This window comes from Oncorhynchus kisutch, linkage group LG23, assembly GCF_002021735.2.
Source record: "Oncorhynchus kisutch isolate 150728-3 linkage group LG23, Okis_V2, whole genome shotgun sequence".
NCBI classification, from domain to species: domain Eukaryota; kingdom Metazoa; phylum Chordata; class Actinopteri; order Salmoniformes; family Salmonidae; genus Oncorhynchus; species Oncorhynchus kisutch.
Genome location: NC_034196.2, coordinates 34,428,292 through 34,448,105, shown reverse-complemented (window position 1 = coordinate 34,448,105; position 19,814 = coordinate 34,428,292). Strand labels below are relative to the sequence as shown.

Below are 19,814 nucleotides of genomic sequence, written 5' to 3'. Positions count from 1 at the left end.
AAACGAAACCCTCTGGGTTTCTGTTAGGATGGAACCCGAAAGTATGGCGCTGTACAATGTGACGATCGGGAGTAGGCTACAGTACTAAGAGCATAAGCTTTATGTAGGTGCCGGGGCTATATGACTGTGCCATCAACTTGATTATATATGAAAATAAAATATATTTGAGATGACTTCCTTTTTCAAAAAAAGTGAGCGATTGTAATTTGAATAAAGGGCAAAATACTTATGTTTTTAGAGGGAGAGAAATGTCCAAATGGGACTCCCAATCAAACCTGATGATTCATTTCGCGGGATGTATTGACTGAAAGAAGCCGATTTGAAGACAACAAGTAATGACATCATTGTGCACCAATGATTTGCCCTCGGTTTCGTTGATTGACTGTATTTTAACCCAATGACAACTGATCGTCTTGAAATCTATCTGGGTAGATAGCCAATGAGCTGAGGTAAACGGCAATAGGTCATGTTTATGTGTTGCAAGACCAACCCATGTAGTAAGCTCCGGCGTAAAGAGAGTAATTAGCTATTGAAGTTTCATACCGGAAGGAGCAACACATATTACGCACAGCGTTGTTTCGCATATTCAGCTATTTATATCTCGATCATTATGGCGACTACGTCAGGGAAAGCTAAATCTAAATATACAGATGTTCACACAATTTTAGAATAAATTGATTGGGAAAGTGAGAGATTGTTGTAGGACGATTCATTTTGCGATTCCCAAGTGGAGGAATATTTTTTGAACAGGAGAGGACATCGTTTTGGACTGGTAAGTTCTTCTCATGCTAATGCCCTTGTTTGAAATTAATAATATAAAATGTGATTTTAGAATTTTTTTAGAAGCAATATATAAACATGTAGTCATGAAATGTGAGATGCGTGTCTGCCGCCCTACCCCAACCCACATGAAATAGCCTATTTGAGGCTGTTGAGGGGAGTGCATGCCCACAATAATGGCCAAAGTGAAATGGAGAAAGTAGATACAGCTGGTCCGTTGTAATATAATAAAGACAGTAGATCTAGCTGATCTGTCATAATACACTGCTCAAAAAAATAAAGGGAACACTAAAATAACACATCCTAGATCTGAATGAATGAAATATTCTTATTAAATACTTTTTTCTTTACATAGTTGAATGTGCTGACAACAAAATCACACAAAAATGATCAATGGAAATCAAATGTATCAACCCATGGAGGTCTGGATTTGGAGTCACACTCAAAATTAAACTGAAAAACCACACTACAGGCTGATCCAACTTTGATGTAATGTCCTTAAAACAAGAGGTCACACATGAGGTCTAGCATTGTCTTGCATTAGGAGGAACCCAGGGCCAACCGCATCAGCATATGGTCTCACAAGGGGTCTGAGGATCTCATCTCGGTACCTAATGGCAGTCAGGCTACCTCTGGCGAGCACATTGAGGGCTGTGCGGCCCCCCCCAAAAAAAATGCCGCCCCACTGACTGACCCACCACCAAACCGGTCATGCTGGAGGATGTTGCAGGCAGAACGTTCTCCACGGCGTCTCCAGACTCCCGTCTGTCACATGTGCTCAATGTTTCATCTGTGAAGAGCACAGGGCGCCAGTGGCGAATTTGTCAATCTTGGTGTTCTCTGGGAAATGCCAAAAGTCCTGCACGGTGTTGGGCTGTAAGCACAACCCCCACCTGTGGACGTCGGGCCCTCATACCACCCTCATGGAGTCTGTTTCTGACCGTTTGAGCAGACATGCACATTTGTGGCCTGCTGGAGATAATTTTGCAGGGCTCTGGCAGTGCTCTTCCTGCTCCTCCTTGCACAAAGGCGAAGGTAGCGGTCCTGCTGCTGGGTTGTTGCCCTCCTACGGCCTCCATGTCTCCTGATGTACTGGCCTGTCTCCTGGTAGCGCCTCCATGCTCTGGACACTACGCTGACAGACACAGCAAACCTTCTTGCCACAGCTCGCATTGATGTGCCATCCTGGATGAGCTGCACTACCTGAGCCACTTGTGTGGGTTGTAGACTCAGTCTCATGCTACCACTAGAGTGAAAGCACCGCCAGCATTCAAGTGACCAAAACATCAGCCAGGAAGCATAGGAACTGAGAAGTGGTCATCACCTCGCTAATTACCTATAATTTTCACTTGTTGTCTATTCCATTTGCACAACAGCATGTGAAATGTATTGTCAGTGTTGCTTCCTAAGTGGACAGTTTGATTTCACAGAAGTGTGATTGACTTGGAGTTACATTGTGTTGTTTAAGTGTTGGGAACACATGTGTATTATACCTGTTGATACAGGGCTCATATGTGAAACTATTCTAACTTAACATTTTCTTTCACAGTGACACTGACTCCGAATGGCAGCCCCCAGGGCCAAGGTGTCCATACCCCACTGAAGCTGGTTCATCCAGCTCCTGCCACAAGTGGTGTTCATCTGCCCAAATTTATTTCTGCAGGCATGGATGTGCCTCAGTGCCAAAAGGGCACAGCATGGAGGCGTCACTGTGTTCTTTGCTAAATTAAGTCCTCCATCAACTGCGCCACATGCTTTACAGCAGAAAGAGACCGCTATGGCACCTGGCATCAGCAGCACAATATTGTGTAGAGCTTTGGCAAAGTGGGTGGGGTTACATCCTGCCTGTTTGGCCCTGTCCGGGGGTCTCATCGGATGGGGCCACAGTGTCTCCTGACCCCTCCCATCTCAGCCTCCAGTATTTATGCTGCAGTAGTTTGTGTCAGGGTGTTAGGGTCAGTTTGTTTTATCTGGAGTACTTCTTCTGTCTTATCCGGAGTCCTGTGAATTTAAGTATGCTCTCTAATTCTCTCGGAGGAGGACCTGAGCCCTAGGACCATGCGTCAGGACTACCTGGCATGATGACTCCTTGCTGTCCCCAGTCCACCTGGCCTTGCTGCTGTTCCAGTTTCAACTGTTCTGCCTGCGGCTATGGAACCCTAAACTGTTCATATTTACTATTGAGGTGCCGTCCTGTTGCATCCTCTACAACTACTGTGATTATTATTATTATTATGACCCTACTGGTCATCTATGAATGTTTGAAAATCTCAGCCATGTTCTGTTCTCTGTGGAGATTATGACTGGCCATCCCTCAGCCTGGTTCCTCTAGGTTTCTTCCTGGGTTTTAGCCTTTCTAGGGAGTTTTTCCAAGCCACCGTGCTTCTACACCTGCATTGCTTGCTGTTTGGGGTTCTAGGCTGGGTTTCTGTACAGCACTTTGAGATATTAGCTGATGTACAAAGGGCTATTTAAATACATTTGATTGAGGACTGAGGGCCTTCCAAATATTTAAAGTGTGTAAATAGTTCCCCATGTTATGTAAATTTTGATATTTTTTTTTGGGGGGGGGGGGGGGGGGGGGTGATAGAATACAATTTTTAGTATTTTGTACATTGTTATTCGTTTCAAAACGTATACCTTCACCAATTTGGCCACTTGGGTACATTTGGGCTACTTGTGTGGGACACCTGGGTGACTTCATGATAAATGTCATGTAACACACTCATTTTGGAAGTTGTCATTCTGAAACTTTACACAAGTACAGTTGCCCTCTTATAATTTTTCACTGAAATTGTCCCCATCATCCTATCTGAATGTTTGTTTTATCTTGTTCATTTTAAAGATGATACAAAAAAGAAAATCCAATGAAAAACCATATCTATTGTGTTATATTCTTCAATATTCAATTCACATTTACACAAACTTCAGTGTTTTCTTTCAAATGGTACCAAGAATATGCATATCCTTGGTTGATGTGCCTGAGCTACAGGCTGTTAGATTTGGGTATGGCTTCAGGCGGAAATTGAAAAAAGTAGGGGGGTAAGAGGTTTTAACCTTTTGAGACTAGCAATCCCGTATCCGGGAGCGTAATCATAGCCTCAAAAGCATTAGCATAACGCAGCGGACATAAATACCACTAGAAACATTTCCTATGCATGAAAATCGCAAATGAAATGAATAATATATTCAAACACAAGCTTAGCCTTTTGTTAACACGGTCATCTCAGATTTTCAAAATATGCGTTACAGCCAACGCAAGACAAGCATTTGTGTAAGTTTATCATGGCATAATGCTAGGCTCTGCTGGCAGCAGGCAACATTTTCACAAAAATAAGAAAAGCAACCAAATTAAATCATTTACCTTTGAAGAACTTCAGATGCTTTCACTCAGGAGACTCCCAGTTAGATAGCAAATGTTCCTTTTTTCCAAAAAGATTATTTTTGTGGGCGAAATAGCTCCCGTTTCTACATCATCCTTGGCTGAGAAATCGACCGGAAAATGCTACTACAACGGCAAACTTTTTTTCAAAATTAGCTACATAATATTGACAGAAACACGGCAAACGTTGTTTAGGATCCATCCTCAAGGTGTTTTTAACATATATTCGATAATATATCCGTCGAGGCAATTGTTTTCTCATTGGAAAAAGCGATTGGAAAAATGGCTACCTCAGTATTTTACGCAAGATTTTCTGCGGGAGACACATGTGACCACTTGCTATATATGGTCCCTTACAGCCATTCAATGGAAATGCCTAAAAAGCCGTCAATGCTGTAAACACCTTGGGGAATACGTGGAAAACGTAAGCTCATTCGTAGCCATATAAGGAGTCATTGGCATGAGGTGGTTTCAAAAAATGCGGCACTTCCTGGTTGGATTTTTATCTGGGTTTCACCTGTAACATCACTTCTGTGGCACTCACAGACAATATCTTTGCAGTTTTGGAAACGTCAGTGTTTTCTTTCCAAAGATGTCAATTATATGCATAGTTGAGCATCTTTGTGACAAAATGTCTTGTTTAAAACGGGAAAGTTTTTCCATTTAAAAAAAAATAGCGCCACCTAGGTAAACCATAGATTATTTATTTATTATTCTCAATTGAGCAGTGTAAAAATACATCGAAGTACTGCTGAAGTATTTTTTTTTGGTATCTGAACTTAATTTTTTTATTTGACAACTTTTACTTCACTACATTCCTACAGAAAATGCTGTACTTCTTACGCCATTTTCACTGACACGTAAAAGTACTCGTTACATTTTGAATGCTTTGCGGGACAGAAATGGTCCAGTTCACGCACTTATCAAGAGAACATCCCTGGTCATCTACTGCCTCTGATCTGGAGGACTCACTAAGCACAAATGCTTTGTTTGTAAAATATGTCTGAGTGTTGGGTGCCCCTGGCGATCTGTAAATATAAAGAAAATGGTTCTTAAAACCTGTTGTGTAGGGTGCAGTATTTTGATGTTTGGATTAAAAACGTACCCAAATGAAACTGCCCATTTCTCAGGCCTAGAATATGCATATAATTGTAAGATTAGGATAGAAAACTCTAAAGTTTCCAAAACTGTCAAAATATTGTCTGAGTATAACAACTGATATTGCAGGCGAAAACCTGAGGAAAATCCAACCTGGACGTGCTGTTTTTCCTGAAAGCTCTCTGTTCCATTGCCTGCCTTCGCTCTATTTAAAGGGATATCAACCAGATTCCTTTTCCTATGGCTTCCACATGTTGTGAACAGTCTTTAGACATAATTTCAGGCTTCTATTTTGAAAAAGGAGCGGGAAAGATCATAGCGTCATTGGATGGCTGGGTGCCAGCAGCGTTTTCCATGTGCAACAGGCTGGAGCAGACATTTTCTCGCTCCTATTGAAGAAGCTACAGTCCGGTTTAAATATTATTGATTATTTATTGTAAAAACAACCTGAGGATTGATTATAAAAAAACTTTGACGTGTTTCTATGAACTTTACGGATACTATTTGGAATTTGTCTGCCCGGTCGTGACCGCTCGAGCCTGTGGAGATTTTTGAACAAAACGCACCAACCAAATGGAGGTTTTTGGGATATAAAAATCTTTATGGAACGTTTGTGTAACTGGGAGTCTCGTGAGTGCAAACATCCGAAGATCAAAGGTAAGTGATTCATTTTATTGCTTTTCTGACCAATCTACTTGGCTGTTAGCTGTTTAATGTTTTGTCTGCTGAGAGAGATGTCCTTACATAAACGCTTGGTATGCTTTCGCCCGAAAAGCCTTTTTGAAATCTGACATGCCAGGTGGAATAACAACAAGCTACGCTGTGTTTTGTTATTTTGCACTTGTGATTTCATGAAAATTTAATATTTTTTAGTTATTTCGAATTCGGCGCTCTGCAATTTAGCGGATGTTGACAAATGATCCCGCTAATGGGATGGGTACATCAAGAAGTTAACCAAATGTTGCAATTGCGATTTAACTTGTGAATTAGAGCAACACTGTTGGAAATAGAATGACTATTCTAATTCTATTGTTAGAATATAATAGTGGGCACTTTGAATACAGTTTTGTAACTTGAATGGGTTACAGAGTTAATGTTTACAGTTAATTCATTGAGCTGTATCTAAAGATATTTTCTTTATAGTTATTTACATATGTAACTGTATTTAGAATTTGTGTTGGAGATTGCGAGAACTACATACAACAAAATATGTATTGGATTACGCTTTTGACTGCAAGTTCCAGAATGCCTTGCGACCAGAAGTAGAGAGAGAACTCTGCAGTTATGAACAAGTGATTATCCTGACTCTCGCAGGCAACTTTGTTTTGTCGAATCTAAAGTTGTTAAGTGACGTGAACGAGTAGTATTACTAAAAGAAGCTTGCATTTCAAAACCGACGTCCCAAGTCATTACTTTGTAGTTCTATATTTTGGTGCCGAAGCCCGGGAAAAGTATGAGCTGCAACGCAGATCGTAGGGATGAAGCGGCTGAAATGGCTGGAGGAGGAGCATCGGCATGAAGCAGAAAGAATGAGACGAAAGCGGGGTACCATTCGAGGTGCCACAACACGGATTTTGGATCAGTTTGATGTGGAAATAACCCAGCAAAATTCAGATACCGATCACTTGGATACATTGTTGGAATTGCTGTCAGCTAAGGAGGACAGCTTGTTTGAACTTGATCGTGGAATTGAACAGTTAATGCCATTGGGCAGATTGGAGGCGGGGATTGCATGCACGGAGGATTACAAAGAGCGTGTTAAGCTGAAGAACCGTGCACAACGAGTGATAAAGAAAAACACAGGACCGCAATCCACTACCAGCACGGGTGAGTGACGCTAACTCAAACAGATCACAGAGACAATCAGTAAGGATACCAAAGTTGATTGAGAAATTCTATGGAGATGCCAGTATGTGGCAGTTGGAGCCAGTATGAGACTGCTATTCACAACAATGATTCACTGTGTAATAAAGAAGTTTACCTATCTGAAAACATCTCACTTGACCAGCTGCAAAGGCAGTAGCAGGACTGATGCTAACAGACAGTAACTGTGATGCAATCGCTCTGCTCAAGAGCAGATTTGGAAGGAAAGATCTTGTGATTAGTGCTCACATGTCAAAGCTGCTGAATCTCACTCATATGAAGAAATCCTCTGACCTAAACGCATTGAGGCAGGTATATGAATGTGAAATTCAGATTAGAAGCTTGGAACCACTGGGTGTAGTGTCAGAAACCTATGGAAGCATACTATGCTTGATATCCCTTTTAAATGGGCAATAGGGATGATTAAGAACAGAGGTTACAAAAACAGGGGCACTTCCTGATTGGATTTTCCTCAGGTTTTAGCCTGCAATATCAGTTCTGTTTAACTCAGACAAACTTTTGACCGTTTTGGAAACTTGAGTGTTTACTATCCTAATGTGTCAATTATATGCATATTCTAGCATCTGGTCCTGAGAAATAGGCCGTTTACTTTGGGAACGTTATTTTTCCAACCATAAAAACGGTGCCCTCTAGCAGGGAAACTTAAATATTTTTTACCTCATTTCTATCAACAAGTTAAAATGTGCAACCAGGGGGAAAAGAACTCTGGACCACCTTTACTCCACACACAGATGCATACAAAGCTCTCCCTTGCCCTCCATTTGGCAAATCTGACCATAATTCCATCCTCCTGATTCCCGCTTACAAGCAAAAATGAAAGCAGGAAGCAACAGTGACTAGATAAAAAGTGGTGAGATGAATCAGATGCTAAACGACAGGACTGTTTTGCTAGCACAGACTGGAATATTTTCCCGGGATTCCCCCAATGGCATTGAGGAGTACACTAAATCTGTCATTGGCTTCATCAATAAGTGCATCGATGACATTGTCGTCATAGTGACAGTACGTACAGAAGTCTAAAGTTTACATACACCTTAGCCAAATATATTTTAAACTCAGTTTCCTGACATTTAATCCGAGTCAAAATTCCCTGCCGTAGGTCAGTTAGGATCACCACTTTATTTTAAGATTGTGAAAATGTCAGAATAGAGAATGATTTATTTCAGCTTTTATTTCTTTCATCACATTCCCATCGGGTCAAAAGTTTACATACACTCAATTAGTATTTGGTAGCATTGCCTTTAAATTGTTTAAGTTCGGTCAAACATTTTGGGTAGCCTTCCCACAATAAGTTGGGTGAATTTTGATTTATAGGCCTCCTCGCTCGCACAAGCTTTTTCAGTTCTGCCCACAAATTTTCTATAAGTTTGAGGTCAGTGCTTTGTGATGGCCACTCCAATACCTCGACTTTGTTGTCCTTAAGCCATTTTGCCACAACTTTGAAAGTATGCTTGGGTTCATTGTCCATTTGGAAGACCCATTTGCGACCAAGCTTTAACTTCCTGACTGATGTCTTGAGATGTTGCTTCAATGTATCCACATAATTTTGCCTCCTCATGATGCCATCCATTTTGTGAAGTGCAGCAGTCCCTCCAGCAGCAAAGCATCCCCACAGCATGAGGCTGCCACCCCTGTGCTTCATGGTTAAGATGGTGTTCTTCGGCTTGCCTGCCTCCCCCTTTTTCCTCTAAACATAACAATGGTCATTATGGCCAAACAGTTCTATTCTTTTTTTCATCAGACCAGAGGACATTTCTCCAAAAAGTCCGATCTTTGTCCCCATGTGCAGTTGCAAACCGTAGTCTGGCATTTTTATGGCAGTTTTGGAGCAGTGGCTTCTTCCTTGCTGAGCGGCATTTCAGGTTATGTCGATAAAGGACTCGTTTTACTGTGGATATAGATACTTTTGTACCCGTTTCCACCAGCATCTTCACAAGGTCCTTTGCTGTTGTTCTGGGATTGATTTGCACTTTCCGCACCAAAGTACGTTCATCTCTAGGAAACAATGCGTTTCCTTCCTGAGCGGTATGACTGCTGTATGGTCCCATGGTGTTAATACTTGCGTCCTATTGTTTGTACAGATGAACTTGGTACCTTCAGGCGTTTGGAAATTGCTCCCAAGGATGAACCAGACTTGTGGAGGTCTACAATTGTTATTCTGAGGTCTTAGCTGATTTCTTTTGATTTTCCAATGATGTCAAGCAAAGAGGCACTGAGTTTGTAGGTAGGCCTTGAAATACATCCATAGGTACACCTCCAATTGACTCAAATTAGGTCAATTTGCCTATCAGAAGCTTCTAAAGCCATGTCATTTTCTGGAATTATCCAAGTTGTTTAAAGGCACAGTCAACTTAGTGGAGGTAAAATTCTGACCCTCTGGAATTGTCATACAATGAATATTAAGTTAAAAAAAAGGTCTGTAAACAATTTTTTGAAAAATTACTTGTGTCATGCAAAGTAGATGTCCTAACAGACTTGCAAAAACTATCGTTTGTTAACAAGAAATTTGTGGAGTGGTTGAAAAACAAGTTCTAATGACTCCAACCTAAGTGTATGTAAACGTCCAACTTCAACTGTACTAGAGGTTGACCAATTAATCAATTAATTGGTCAATTAATCAAACCAATTGACCAATTAATTAGCATTTTTGGAAGCCGATTATTTATTTATTGAACCTTTATTTAACCAGGTTGAGAACAAGTTCTCATTTGCAACTGCGACCTGGCCAAGATAAAGCATAGCAGTGTGAACAGACAACAGAGTCACACATGGAGTAAACAATTAACAAGTCAATAACACAGTAGAAAAAAGAAAAAAGGAGTCTATATACATTGTGTACAAAAGGCATGAGGTAGGAGAATAATTACAATTTAGCAGATTAACACTGGAGTGATAAATGATCAGATGGTCATGTGCAGGTAGAGATACTGGTGTGCAAAAGAGCAGAAAAGTAAATAAATATAAACAGTATGGGGATGAGGTAGGTAAAATTGGGTGGGCTATTTACCGATAGACTATGTACAGCTGCAGCAATCGGTTAGCTGCTCGGATAGCAGATGTTTGAAGTTGGTGAGGGAGAGAAAAGTATCCAACTTCAGCGATTTTTGCAATTCGTTCCAGTCACAGGCAGTAGAGAACTGGAAAGAAAGGCGGCCAAATGAGGTGTTGGCTTTAGGGATGATCAGTGAGATACACCTGCTGGAGCGCATGCTACGGGTGGGTGTTGCCATCGTGACCAGTGAAGTAGTGAGGTAAGGCGGAGCTTTATCTAGCATGGACTTGTAGATGACCTGGAGCCAGTGGGTCTGGCGACGAATATGTAGCGAGGGCCAGCCGACTAGAGCATACAGGTCGCAGTGGTGGGTGGTATAAGGTGCATTAGTAACAAAACGGATGGCACTGTGATAAACTGCATCCAGTTTGCTGAGTAGAGTATTGGAAGGTATTTTGTAGATGACATCGCCGAAGTCGAGGATCGGTAGGATAGTCAGTTTTACTAGGGTAAGTTTGGCGGCGTGAGTTAAGGAGGCTTTGTTGCGGAATAGAAAGCAGACTCTAGATTTGATTTTGGATTGGAGATGTTTGATATGAGTCTGGAAGGAGAGTTTAGTCTAGCCAGACACCTAGGTACTTATAGATGTCCACATATTCTAGGTCAGAACCATCCAGGGTGGTGATGCGAGTCGGGCGTGCGGGTGCAGGCAGCGAACGGTTGAAAAGCATGCATTTGGTTTTACTAGCCTTTAAGAGCAGTTGGAGGCCACGGAAGGAGTGTTGTATGGCATTAAAGCTCGTTTGGAGGTTAGATAGCACAGTGTCCAAGGACGGGCCGGATGTATACAGAATGGTGTCGTCTGTGTAGAGGTGGATCAGGGAATCGCCCGCAGCAAGAGCAACAACATTGATATATACAGAGAAAAGAGTCAGCCCGAGAATTTAACCATGTGGCACCCCCATAGAGACAGCCAGAGGACCGGACAGCATGCCCTCCGATTTGACACACTGAACACTATCTGCAAAGTAGTTGGTGAACCAGGCAAGGCAGTCATCAGAAAAACCGAGGCTACTGAGTCTGCCGATAAGAATATGGTGATTGACAGAGTCGAAAGCCTTGGCAAGGTCGATGAAGACGGCTGCACAGTACTGTCTTTTATCGATGGCGGTTATGATATCGTTTAGTACCTTGAGCGTGGCTGAGGTGCACCCGTGACCGGCTCGGAAACCAGATTGCACAGCGGAGAAGGTACGTTGGGATTCGAGATGGTCAGTGACCTGTTTGTTGACTTGGCTTTCGAAGACCTTAGATAGGCAGGGCAGGATGGATATAGGTCTGTAACAGTTTGGCCGTTTACATTGCATTCCACGAGCACTGCGTGGCAGGCTGACCACCTGTTACATGAGTACAGTAAGGTGCCACGGTAAGTTGCTAGCTAGCATTAAACTTATCTTATAAAAAACAATCAATCTTCACATAACCTAGTAAAATCAACCATGTGTAGTTAACTAGCTTGTCCTGCGTTGCATATATTCAATGCTGTGCCTGTTAATTTATCATCGAATGACAGCCTACTTCGCCAAACGGGGTATCAGTTAACAAAAGCAAACATTGCACGAATGTACCTAACCATAAACATCAATGCCTTTCTTAAAATCAATACACAGAAGTATATGTTTTAAAACCTGCATATTTAGTAAAAATTAATTAATGTTAGCAGGCAATATTAACTAGGGAAATTGTGTCACTTCTCTTGCGTTCATTGCACGCAGAGTCGGGGTATATGCAACAGTTTGGGCCGCCTGGCTCGTTTAAAACTTATTTGCCCAGATTTTACATAATTATGACATGACATTGAAGGTTGTGCAATGTAACAGCAATATTTAGATTTAGGGATGCCACCCATTCGATAAAATACGTAACGGTTCCGTATTTCACTGAAAGAAAAGTTGTTTTCTCAAAATAATAGGTTATTAATATGGTCAAATTCGGAAACTAAGGCTTGTATTTCTGTGTGTTAATTATATTATAATTAAGTCTATGATTTGATAGAGCAGTCTGACTGAGCAGTGGTAGGCAGCAGCAGGCTCGTAAGCATTCACTCAAACAGCACTTTCCTACGTTTGCCAGCAGCTCTTCACTGTTTACTGTTTTCACATTATTTAAACCAAATTGAACATGTTTTATTACATATTTGAGATCAAATTGATTTTATTGATGTATTATATTAAGTTCAAATAAGTGTTCATTCAATGTTGTAATTGTCATTAATACAAATATATATAAAAATCTGCTGATTAATCGGTATCCGTTATTTTTTTGATCCTCCAATAATCGGTATTGAAAAATCCAAATCGGTCGACCTCTAGTACATACCCCAACCAGAAGCCATGGATTACAGGCAGCATCCGCACTGAGCTAAAGACTAGAGCTGCCGCTTTCAAGGAGCGGGACTCTAACACGGAAGCTTATAAGAAATCCTGCTGTGCCCTCCGAAGAGCCATCAAACAGCCAAAGCATCAATACAGGACTAAGATCGAGTCATACGACACCGGCTCTGACGCTCGTCGGATGTGGCAGGGCCTGCAAACCATTACAGACAGAAGGGAAGCACAGCCGAGAGCTGCCCAGTGACACGAGCCTACCACCGCTCTTTATCCCCTTACACTTGTGTGTATAAGACAGTAGTTTTGGAATTGTTCGTTAGATTACTTGTTGGTTATTACTGCATTGTCAGAACTAGAAGCACAAGCATTTCGCTACCCTCGCATTAACATCTGCTAACCATGTGTATGTGAAAAATAAAATTTGATTTGAAACTACTTCTATGCTCACTTGAGGCAAATAACACTGAAACATGCATGAGAGCACCAACTGTACCGGGAGACTGTGTGATCACGCTCTCCGCAGCCGATGTGAGCAAGACCTTTAGACAGGTCATTCACAAGGCCGAAGGACCAGACGGATTACTAGGACGTGTACTGACCAACTAGCAAGTGTCTTCACTGACATTCTTCAACCTCACCCTGTCCGAGTCTGCAATACCAACATGTTTTAAGCAGACCACCATAGTCCATGTGCCCAAGAACACCAAATGACTACCGACCCGTAGCACTCATGTCTGTGGCCATGAAGTGCTTTGAAAGGCTGGTCATGGCTCACAACACCATTATCCCAGAAACCCTAGACCCACTCCAATTTGCATACTGCCCCAACAAATCCACAGATGATGAAGTCTATTGCACTCCACACTGCCCTTTCCCACCTGGACAAAAGGAAAACCAATGTGAGAATGCGATTCATTGACTACAGCTTAGCGTTCAACACCATAGTGTCCTCAAAGCACATCAATAAGCTAAGGACCGTGGGACTAAACACCTCCCTCTGCAACTGGATCCTGGACTTCCTGACGGGCCGCCCCCAGGTGGTAAGGGTAGGTAACAACACATCCGTCACGCTGATCCTCAACACAGGGGCCCCTCAGGACTGAGCATGCCCCCATTATCATTGACAGGGCTGCAGTGGATCAGGTTGAGAGCTTCAAGTTCCTTGGTGTCCACATCACCAACAAACTAACATGGTCCAAGCACACCATGACAGTTGTGAAGCAGACACGACAAATCCTATTCCCCCTCAGGAGACTGAAAAGATCTGACATGGTTCCTCAGATCCGCAAAAGTTTCTCCAGCTGCACCATTGAGAGCTGGTTGCTGGTTGACTGGTTGCATCACTGCCTGGTATGGCAACTGCTCAGCCTCCGACCACACGGCACTACGAGGGTAGTGTGAACTACCCAGTACATCACCGGGGCCAAGCTTCCTCTCCTCCAGGACCTCTTTTTCAGGCGGTGTCAGAGGAAGGTCCTAAAAATGGTCAAAGACTACAGCCACCCTAGTCATAGACTTCTCTCTGCTACCACACGGCAAGCGGTACCAGTGCACCAAGTCTAGGTCCAAGAGGCTTCTAAACAGCTTCTACCCTCAAGCCATAAGACTCCTGAACATCTTGTCAAATGGCAACCCAGAGTATTTGCATTGCCACCCCCTCCCTTCACCACTGCCAATCTCTGTTGCCATCTATGCATAGTCACTTTAATAACTCTACCTACATGTACATACTACCTCAACTAACTGGCACCCCCCTGTATGTATGTGTGCAAACATATTTTTTTTTTACTGCTGCTCTAATTACTTCTCTCATTTTCATCCATATTTTTTTAAACCACACTGTTGGTTAGGGGATCGTACGTAAGCATTTAACTATAAGGTCTACACCTGCCATATTTGGCAGATGTGACTAATATAATTTTATTTGAAAAAAATGTGTATTTATCTGGGTGCGAGCTGCAGGACAGAGGATTAGCAATTCTTACAGTATTGTTCTAAATTCAATCACCTTCATCCTCATTCAGAAATTGAAATTCAATTTTGAAGACACGCACGACTTTCAGTTTCTATTTGGTTTATGTCGCCAATTCAATGTCAGTTCGACAAAGTATCACCTTGGGACCCAAAATCATAATCCGTGCTCTAACTCCCCCTTGCGCTGGTCTGGAGCAATGAAGTAGTGATGCAGAGTACCGTACTAAACCACAAATTACTTTGAAGTCACGCAGTATAACACAAAACTTTCAGTTGCGCAACCAGTTTGGTTCATCCTTACCCGGTGCAGTCCAGGTAACTCCTCCTTCGCCCGATGGTACGCTACCACACACTCCAGGCACTTATCGAGGTCATCGTTGAGTGCCGCCTTCTCGTTGACTGCCTCCTCATCCTCTGCTAACCAAGACACAGCACAGTACCTCTGGAGCAGTTTTGCAACATCGTCACCCAATGACGTGCACCAACGGCACATGCTCATCTACAAGGGAAAAGATGAGAGTGTTGCTAGACCTTTTGACATCCAACATGCAAGAATGTCCTCCTTTGAGGACAATGAACTTGTTGGTTCTGCTGACACACATCCACTTTATCAATGAGCAGCATTGGCCGCCTAAATCAAATCTGTAGAAATGTATTTGGTGCTACAAACTGGTAAATGTTTATGACACCTGGATTTGGCTGAGCAGTCACAATAGTTAAGTGGATAGTACAGCAAGGTCACAAGTTCCCATTCAAGAAACAAGTACCCCAGGAAGCCTTATCCAACATAAACAATCCCATTGAGTTGGGTGTGAAACTCTGGCCGGGAGGTGAGAAAACTGGCAGAAGACAGGCACTTCAAGGTCTGCCCCTGGGCCGAAAGCTTACTTTGTCTCAAACACCATGGTTTGAAACCACAGTTTGAGACTATTTTTTATTTAACTAGGCAAGCCAGTTAAGAACAAAGTCTTATTTTACAATGAAGGCCTAGGAACAGTGGTTTAACTGCCTTGATCCGGGGCAGATCGAAAGATTTTTACCTTGTTAGCTCAGGGATTCAATCTTGCAACCTTTCGGTTACTTGGCCCAAAATTCTAAACACTTGGAGGTGTCAAGTACAAATATTCACTTTAACAGCAGTTACGGTCCCAAAAACTACCGTCAAATAATAAGGCCTACTTCCTGTATTTTAGCTAGCTAGAACAAGACCTAATTACTGTAAATTTACAGTAAACAGGGCTTGATATAGCTAGCTAAATTACAGGAAGTATGCCTTTTTATTTTAAGGTAGCTTTTGGTACCGTAACGTAACTGCTGTTACAGTGAATATGCCAACTTGAAATCTAATACAACTAGGAGAAAAAGCTTGAGAAAAATTGGATGTTGACACATGCGAAAGTTGTAACCAAGTTACCGTTACTACGAGCATTTAGTAATAACATTACTAGGCCGTCTACTGTACTACCAACACCGTTTACAGTGACATTGGCAATATTATCTAGTTGGCCTAGCAGTGGCAGGCCCCATTTCACCAACAAAAGAGCTCCAATATCGCTAATATTCCATATGTTGGTGTGCGTGACTGTCTAAATGTTGTTTTAAATCTGTAAATCATCAAGTGATTCGTCAAGTGGCTGGTTAGGTAGTTAGCAACTAGCAGCGCAAATTGTAGCTAGTTACCTGGCTAACGCACCGTTAGCTTCAGCTAGATGCACAACAAATAGGAACATTTTAAATGTAACTAACTTAACTAGCTAGATATGACGCCAACTTTAATAGTTAGCTAGCTACTTGTTTTCCTTGTCAGCAAATGTCACGACATTCAATTTGTTGGCGATTTTAGAGACGTTTGTTGTCTAGCTTCCAGTTGTGTCGACAAAGTTGTCTGGTGAAAGCAAGGATGTAAACCTGGTGGCATGAGTCGAACCCTGCCGCGGTCTGGAAAGTCGTTAGCTGGCTACAAAGTCGCGTCTTGTTTAACCAGAACTCACCATGTTGAACAAGTGCTTAATCCAAACGGTGCACTAATTTATTTAATCTTGGTAGATATATAGATTCCCAATATAACGAACATTCAATGACATTTCTCCCTAACGTGCTGTTTACACTGCAAACACACGCGGTCATTCTAGAACAAAACCTCCTCTGAGCCAAACCAGTGATGTTCTCACTCCGCTTGTCCCCTGCTGATTTACTTACTACTTCTTCTTTGGGATTTGGTTGGCGGATCGCATCCAACATTTAGGTGCATACACCGCCACCTACTGTACTGGTGTGTGAGGCCTTTCACGGCATACCTACATTATAATCTTAGACACAAAATTAGGAAAAGGATAAGGAAAATTACCCAACCACATATTAGCCCCATCTAAAAAAAAAAAAACACCACCCATCCACTATTTAACCCCACCTAGACCTACCTCAGACCAGGTCTGAGAGGATATCACTACCACTCAACACCTACTGCAGCTGTTCTGCAGTAAATTCTCACAATCCCAAGTACTTCTCTTCTCTCTATTTTCTGTGAATTAAGATACATTTCTGCAGTACAACTAAAATCTCCCTCCTACACACTGCTGTAATATGCCCATAACCCTGACACCTAAAACAACGTAATATTTTCATTGCATAACTCTCACGGGATAACTGACACTTCCTGCCTTGACCTTATCTAGTAATGATTCTGCATCAAAATGACATTCTGCATGACAGATAATGTCTTCTCAGTCTCCCTATCGGATCTACGTCTTATCAAGTTGCGGGTGTCATAGACACCGGGAATCTTCCATTTCAATTGCTCTTCCTCAGCACTTATTAATGCCACCCCTGTTAACATTCCTTTCAACGGCACCCTGCTCCGGAGAGCAAAGCATGTCACAATTATTATCCCTAATCTCGTAATCTGGAGCGCCCTCTCCTCTGAGCAGTGGAAACACAATAAATCATCACAAGTGCACTCCGAGTTACCTTCACCAACTCAACAGTCCCCAACCTCTCCTACACCCAACTTGACACCACATATGAATCAACCAAACAGCAAGGATCCATTATCTCTACAAATCTCACTCCCACTGGGCCAAAATCATCCTGATCTTCCTTGGGACTAGGCCCAAACTCGGCAATCACACTCAACAAGTTCCATCTCTGAACTACTGGAGTACATATCCCTGTTTTTGCACTTGACGCCGACTTTCCTCACCACACTACTTCCCTCTACACTCAACTTCTTCTCGGCAGTCATCACTGCACCTGCAACTACATTTAAATGTATCCTCACTCTCATCCTGTCCCAATTCCTCCCCAAGCTCTTCGAAAAATTCTGTGCAATCCTCCATTCCATATTCACTCAAAAAATATTCTGTCTTTCCTTTTTTTCTTGTTCATCATCTTCTCCTTCACCAGATATTTCAGAAGGCCTGTGTAATCCCCCACTCATTTAGTCAGAATATACTCCACTTTCTTCCTGATTTCCTTTTTCGCCATCTTCCCCACAGCGGCCTTCGTCCAACACCCCACCACCTCTCCGCCATCTTCCTTCTGCGAGGGAGGCTCTTTCCACATTCCTTACTTACTGAGAAGTGGACCTATTTTAGAGAGAAGTGTGCCTGATGTAGCCTTTTAGAATCCAAGAGTGAAATACTCACTCTCTCATCTAACATGTGGGTTCAGCATTCTTGAACAAGTTAGAATGTTGAACAAATGTTCTTTCAACTTACTTCACCTGTTGTTCGCAGATTTTGTCCCTATGTCTGAGTTAATCTGATACAAAATATCTACAGGGAAGCGTTATCAACCTAACCTTCAGTACACTGGTTTGTATATCAGTTTGTATTTCCGGTTTTTATTTTCAATACTGATGCAATCCACATGTGACAAACACTTGCACAATATGGCTCCAAACACTTCCAGCTGATTGCCAGTGGGTGTGTTGACTATGTTTGGTTACATTCGGTTATTATTTACGTATTGCAAGAGATGGAAAATAAGCGATGCTACAGAACCTACTGGTGCTGTAAAAAGTTGGGCGAACAAGGATATCCACTGGAAAATCTTGTTTACTCATCTCTACCTGCTACCGCCAAAAGGACCAACAGCATGTACAACTGGTAGAGTAGGTTCAAATGTAATTATATTCAACATTCTGACTTGTAAAGACTACTGCTTCAGTCAGACTGTAATTCTAACAGTCTGTTTTTAGGCAAGGCCTGACATAGTACTCCGACTCAGGGACTAGTTATTTATTACACAAATAAACACACGGGGAAACTAACTCAGTTGAATGAATATCATTAATGATGATATGTAGTAATAATAATACATAATAATAATTTTTAATGTCAGTACTATCTAAACATTTAGATAGAGATAGAGCTTACATATAGGATAAGTTTCTTAATTTTTAGCATTGCGTGCCGATTTCCATATATTCTTATTGCAGAGATCAGCACAGCAGGGCTGCTGGCAAACGTACGGCTAGCTGACATTTGCCCCAGAACTTTTGACACAAAAGCGTTGAATAGCAGAAAAAAGTACTGTTGCTTAGACTGATTTGCCACATGATTTATCTAATCATGCACAATTAATCTGTGCTTCAATATGATCAACCGATAACAACCACAGCTGCAGATAGCCCAGAGAAGCCTATACGCTCAGATCCCCTATGGCCAGGGGAAACAAAGTGGTAGCGGTAAAATATTTATATCCTACACTAGGTATTTAAAGCCTAAAATAGGCCCATTTTTTGTGTTAAGGAAAAATGTGAATGTGATCAAATTTGGTATATATTCAAACTTCAGGTTGCTAGTCTACCTAGACCTTTTCAATCCAGAACAAGGAAACAGTAAACATGTTGTCCCCCACAAATGATGTACATACCGGATGTCTATGGCAAGATGCATCATTCACACGAGTTTCGTAAAAGTCAGTCCAGTGGTGTTTGAGATATCGTGTGGGTTAGCTAGACTCATATCCCTGAGCATGTGTGACAAATTTCATACAGACCAAGAGATAAACATGATTGTTCTCACATATGTTGAGTCTTGACAGTGTTAGCAACATGTGTACCAAATTGTGTTACAATATGAGTGTCTTTGAATGACATACAGTACATTCGGAAAGTATTCAGAACCCTTCCCTATTTTCACATTTTGTTACCATTGCAGCCTTATTCTAAATTACATTATTTATTTTCATCAATCTACACACAACACACCCTAATGACAAAAGCAAAAACACGTTTTTAGAAATTTGGCAAATGTATTTAAAATAAAAAAAAACAGAAATAACTTATTTACATAACAATTCAGACACTTTG

The 19,814-nt window shown here is 41.8% G+C and overlaps 1 protein-coding gene across 2 annotated transcripts in view; it reads right to left on the bottom strand.

The window, feature by feature from the left end:
- The window catches only part of setx (senataxin), a 57,109-nt gene extending 40,440 nt beyond the window's left edge, over positions 1-16,669 (bottom strand). For both annotated transcript variants that reach the window (XM_020458380.2, XM_020458381.2), the window contains exons 1-2: positions 16,492-16,669; positions 14,802-14,999 (exon numbers count right to left, since the gene is read on the bottom strand). In XM_020458380.2, the coding sequence (XP_020313969.1) occupies positions 14,802-14,999; positions 16,492-16,494 (201 nt within the window). In that variant the 5' untranslated portion in view covers positions 16,495-16,669. The remainder of the gene's footprint in view (positions 1-14,801; positions 15,000-16,491) is intronic.
- Positions 16,670-19,814: the final 3,145 nt, after the last annotated feature.